This window comes from Cebus imitator, unplaced genomic scaffold (assembly GCF_001604975.1).
Source record: "Cebus imitator isolate Cc_AM_T3 unplaced genomic scaffold, Cebus_imitator-1.0 Scaffold58, whole genome shotgun sequence".
Taxonomy (NCBI): domain Eukaryota; kingdom Metazoa; phylum Chordata; class Mammalia; order Primates; family Cebidae; genus Cebus; species Cebus imitator.
The window spans coordinates 842,896-848,280 of NW_016107373.1; the positions used below are offsets into that span (position 1 = coordinate 842,896).

Consider the following 5,385-nt stretch of genomic DNA (forward strand, 5'->3'; position numbering starts at 1 on the left):
AAAAAAAAAAAAAAAGACAAGGGGATTTGGAGTGAAGGACCATCTGGCCTAGTTGAGCCTGAGTTACGTATACCAGGGTGAATGACTTTTCCTTTCTTTTCCTGGGACTCAGTGCTACCTACCTGTTCCCCTCTCGACTTTCACTGTGACAATGGCAAGTGCATCCGCCGCTCCTGGGTGTGTGACGGGGACAACGACTGTGAGGACGACTCGGATGAGCAGGACTGTCGTGAGTGCTGGCAGGGGACGGGTGGACTCCATCCATTTCTACTGGGAAAGGATTTTCAATCAGGAAGCAATGCCCCGGGTCCACATGAGCCCTTGTGTTTTCAGCACTTTATCCTGTCCTTTCACTTCCTCTCTGTCAGATAAGCTGCTGAGAGGCAGCCACCTCCTTCGGAGCCCTCGGGGCAGCGCTGGGGCTACTCAACTGCTCCGGAGGGAGGGTTTTAAGTCGGGCTTCCAGGCACCAGACCCCCCACTGCCTGCCGCAGCCTGACTGCTCTTTGCCCACAGCCCCCCGGGAATGTGAGGAGGATGAGTTTCCCTGCCAGAACGGCTACTGCATCCGGAGCCTGTGGCACTGTGATGGTGACAATGACTGTGGCGACAACAGTGATGAGCAGTGTGGTGGGTGGCCCCAGCGGAGGGAGGCAGGCAAGGTGGCCAATGGGTGGCCTGGCCAGGGGAGGAGAGAGCAGCGGTGGCCCTAGCACTGCCAAACCTTCAACCACCCAGATATCTGGAGCAGCTAGAGGAAGGCGGGGGTGGGGTGGGGTGGGGTACAGAGCCGCTCAGACCCCCCAGGAACTGTGGATCAGGAGGCTGAGGCCCAGTCTCTCCAGGGCCCTGGTTCTCCCCGGAGAGTCTGCACTGGCTCTGGGGTGCCATTAGGGGCTGGAGCAGATCCGCCAAAGCCAGTGAGGTTGGGAGTCAGGAGGGTGAGCGTTGCCTGTGGGCCCGCTCAGGATCGCTGTACCGTCACATCCCCCAGACATGCGCAAGTGCTCCGACAAGGAGTTCCGCTGCAGTGACGGAAGCTGCATTGCTGAGCACTGGTACTGCGATGGTGACACCGACTGCAAAGATGGCTCTGACGAGGAGAGCTGTCGTGAGTGGCCCCAGACCTCAGGCTGTTGGGTTGGATGAGGGCAGACGGTTCTGTCTCATGGGTAAAGGCGAGGCTGAGGAGTGCATGTTCCAGGGGCAAGGAGCATGGTGCTGCAGCAGCAGCTCCTCCTAGGCTGAACTGGGGAGGGAGCAAGTTCCCCGGTGGGAAGGGAGGGCTCCCTTTGGTCCATGTGAATATGGGCGTCTGTAAAGGCCATCCCAGATGAAACCTGGTTACGTCTCACTTGAGGAAGCTCTCCTGCCTGAGCATCCTGCCTGCTTGAGGAATCAGGGCCCTTCTCCTTCATCCAGGCCTGAATGTATGCCCCTCCCCACCTCTGCCTTCCCTCCAGCCTCAGCTGTGCCAGTGCCCCCCTGTAACGTGGAGGAGTTCCAGTGTGCCTACGGCCGCTGCATCCTCGATATCTACCACTGCGATGGCGATGATGACTGCGGAGACTGGTCGGACGAGTCTGACTGCTGTGAGTGCTCCGGCCAGCTGGGAGGAGGGGAGGCCAGGCTGGAAGAACTCCTCCGGTGGCAAGGCGCAGGTGCCAGCTGGGGCAGGAGTTCAGAGAAGGAGTTTCTGGATTTCCTGGTCCCTCTTGAAAGGAGATGGAGGAACTGGGGTTCTGGGGCTGTGGCCTTCTAGTCTGCCACAGGACACTGTGCACAGACTGGCTACAGACAGAAGTCTTGTGTTTCCCTAGCCTCCCACCAGCCCTGCCGCTCTGGGGAGTTCATGTGTGACAGTGGCCTGTGCATCAACGCAGGCTGGCGCTGCGACGGCGACACGGACTGTGATGACCAGTCTGATGAACGAAACTGCAGTGAGTGGGGGAGTGGAAATAGGGGCTGCAGCTAAGGAGAGGGCTTGTGGAGCCAAAGAGGCCACAACCAGCAGGGCGCGGTGGCTCACGCCTATAATCCCAGCACTTTGGGAGGCCAAGGCGGGTGGATCACTTGAGGTCAGGAGTTCAAGACCAGCCTGGGCAACATGGTTAATCCCCATCTCTACTGAAAATACAAAAATTAGCTAGGTGTGGTGGCACACGCCTTCCAGCTACTTGGGAGGCGGAGGCAGGAGAATTGCTTGAACCTGGGAGGCAGAGGTTGCAGTGAGCCGAGACTGCACCTCTGCACTCCAGCTTGGGTGACAGAGTGAGATGACATCTCAAAAAAAAAAGACAAAGAGGCCACCACCCACTACCCATAAAGCTTGAAGACATATTGGATAAGACAACCACGTACAGTTGTATACGTTGTGCACCATGCAAAGGCAATATGTCCAAAGGGAAGCCAGTCACGTAATAGATTTATGTACTCATCATGGTAGTTTTCCAGCAGATGGCAGTAAAGTGTCTTGAGGAAAGATTACCTTTTTCTGATTCACACAAAGATGCCATATAGACCAGCTGTGATCCTCGTGTCAAGAGTGGCATGGGTACTGACATAAGCTGCACCTTTGGGTGGCAGGGAAAGTTTCAGTCTGAAATGGGGGCTGCCTTTGATTCGGCCTTTGCTTTGTCCAGCCACCTCCATGTGTACAGCAGAACAGTTCCGCTGTCGCTCAGGCCGCTGCGTCCGCCTGTCCTGGCGCTGTGACGGGGAGGACGACTGCGCCGACAACAGCGATGAAGAGAACTGTGAGAATACAGGTGGCGTCTCCCGGGTGCAGAACCCTTAACCTATAGTTGGGGTGGAAGGCTGAAAAGAGGGTGTTATTGAGTCTTTCCAGCTGGGTGGAGGTTTTACCAGCGTAAAATCCGGGTGCATCACTGACCTGCAGCCGTACGGCCTGGAGCACGGTATCAGAGCTGCGAGTTTCAATTGCCACCCCTGTTCTAACTCACACAGCCAGCGCCGTTAGCTCTGGTCTAGTGAGGAAGGACTACCCTCCGTCTGGCAGCCCGCACGCGCGCTCCCCGGGCCACACCCAGTAGGGAGCACTTTTTCATTCTGTTCCGTATTCCTCACCATCCCACTGTGGAGTCCCAGGAGAAAACGAATGCAGATATTCAGCCAGGCCTGTCTAAGCTGCTTCCTGCCCGGGACCCCCACCCTCCCACCTTGAGTCTCATCTGTCTCCAGCTTGCCCTAGAAAACGACAGGCTCCCATCTCCTTGTAGACCCAAGCCCTGCCTTGCTGTGACCTGACCCTCCCTCTCTCCCCCCTTCCCTCCCCCTCTCCCTCCTTCCCTCCCCCTCTCTAGGAAGCCCGCAATGTGCCTCGGACCAGTTTCTGTGTTGGAACGGGCGCTGCATTGGGCAGAGGAAGCTGTGCAACGGGATCAACGACTGTGGTGACAACAGCGACGAAAGCCCACAGCAGAATTGCCGTGAGTGTCCCCAGTGGGCGGACCTGGCCCGTGGTTTGTGGACAAACCCCACCCATAGGGTTCAAAGGGAATCCTCCCTCAGGACTCTCGAAGCTTTGGGAGCTGTTCTCCGTGGTCCAGGTGGAATGCCAAGTTGGCTGTCTGGGGGAGGATTCTGGGCTCAACTCCCAACTCTGGCTTGGCTGGCACAGGGCCCCGGACGGGTGAGGAGAACTGCAATGTTAACAATGGTGGCTGCACCCAGAAGTGCCAGATGGTGCGTGGGGCAGTGCAGTGTACCTGCCACACAGGCTACCGGCTCACAGAGGATGGGCACACGTGCCAAGGTGAGCTGGGGCCTGGTTTGTAGCAGAGTCAGGGCTCTGGGCCAGGGCAGCAGACAGGCAGCTGTGTTTCCTATGGGTCAGGCATTTGAAGGATGTGACCTCATTTAATCCTCACAATAACCCTGGGAGGTGGGGATCATTCTTCCCATGTCACATATGGGGAAGCTCAGAGAGGTTAAGTAGCTTACCAAAGGCCACACAGCTGATGAGCAACAGAGTTGGAATTCCAGCCCAGCTCTGCATGACCATAAAGCCCTTAACTACTTCTTAGATGGCCTTCCCAGTAGGCTGGAAAGTAGATGGAGATGTGGGCAGAAAAGCAGCTCGGCAACCTGGAAGCAGGGGTGGGAAGATGGCAGAAGGGAGATCTTTTGACGTGCCTGGTGTTCCCAGATGTGAATGAATGTGCTGAGGAGGGGTACTGCAGCCAGGGCTGCACCAACAGCGAAGGGGCTTTCCAGTGCTGGTGCGAAACAGGCTACGAACTCCGGCCTGACCGGCGCAGCTGCAAGGCTCTGGGTAAGGGCTGTTGGCAATTGGCTGGGTGGGCAGAGGGCTGAGGATGGAGGAAGGTCAGGTGCTCTGGTCCTCAGGGATTTGCAGAGAGGTAGAGAGATTTCCGTCACAGTAAAATGGAGCAACAGTTACATTCTGAGTCCCGAGGAAAACACCATTGAGTGGAGTGGGGTGGGGTGAGCTAGGCTGGAGTGGGGTGAAGTGGAGTGGAGGAGTCTAGTTGAAGGGTTGCTGCTCTTCTGGTACTGATGCTGATGGCTTGGGGCATGCCCGTGGGCAAGTGGCTCCATCGGTCAGCTGAGGACCTGCGGATGGGTACCAGGGGCAGCTCTGCAGCCCTGTGGGGACCCAGCGTTTGTACTGTGTCCCAGGGCCGGAGCCTGTGCTGCTGTTTGCCAATCGCATCGACATCAGGCAGGTGCTGCCGCACCGCTCTGAGTACACACTGCTGCTTAACAACCTGGAGAACGCCATTGCCCTGGATTTCCACCACCGGCGCGAGCTTGTCTTCTGGTCAGACGTCACCCTGGACCGGATCCTCCGTGCCAACCTCAACGGCAGCAATGTGGAGGAGGTTGTGTCTACTGGGCTAGAGAGCCCAGGTAGGGAACCAGGCCCCATGGACAGGGGCAGAGCCACACCTCGTGTGCAGCGCCGGTGGGGGGAACAGGCTAGTGGTTTGCAAACCTGACGCAGGAGGACATCTTTTTCTTCCAGTGAAATCTTAGCTGGAGCTCTAACATAGAAAACATTTGTTAGCATACATCAAATGTTCAAATATAACATTTATAGGTTCAAATATAACATTTGCTCGTTATCGAGCTCAATCAGTGAGACTAATGAGACTGTGGCGGTGAATGTGATCATGGGAATCAGGTTTATGGATGACAGAGTTCTCTATCAGCCTTCGCATCTAGTTTATTTCTGAGTTTTGTTTTAATTGCTTGGTATTAAGAATATTCCGACCTGTAATCCCAGCACTTTGAGAAGCTGAGGTGGGCAGATCACAAGGTCAAGAGATCAAGACCATCCTGGTCAACATGGTAAAACCCCATCTCTACTAAAAACACAAAAATTAGCCGGGCATGATGGTG

At 56.2% G+C, this 5,385-nt stretch overlaps 1 protein-coding gene across 1 annotated transcript in view; it reads left to right on the forward strand.

Moving 5' to 3' along the window:
- LRP4 (LDL receptor related protein 4) overlaps window positions 1-5,385 on the forward strand; it is a 68,339-nt gene that overhangs the window by 24,069 nt on the left and 38,885 nt on the right. Inside the window, exons 6-15 of the mRNA XM_017529279.2 lie at window positions 113-229; window positions 517-630; window positions 995-1,111; window positions 1,464-1,592; window positions 1,821-1,940; window positions 2,643-2,768; window positions 3,324-3,449; window positions 3,641-3,775; window positions 4,169-4,294; window positions 4,663-4,893. Coding sequence (XP_017384768.2) covers window positions 113-229; window positions 517-630; window positions 995-1,111; window positions 1,464-1,592; window positions 1,821-1,940; window positions 2,643-2,768; window positions 3,324-3,449; window positions 3,641-3,775; window positions 4,169-4,294; window positions 4,663-4,893 — 1,341 coding nt within the window. The remainder of the gene's footprint in view (window positions 1-112; window positions 230-516; window positions 631-994; window positions 1,112-1,463; window positions 1,593-1,820; window positions 1,941-2,642; window positions 2,769-3,323; window positions 3,450-3,640; window positions 3,776-4,168; window positions 4,295-4,662; window positions 4,894-5,385) is intronic.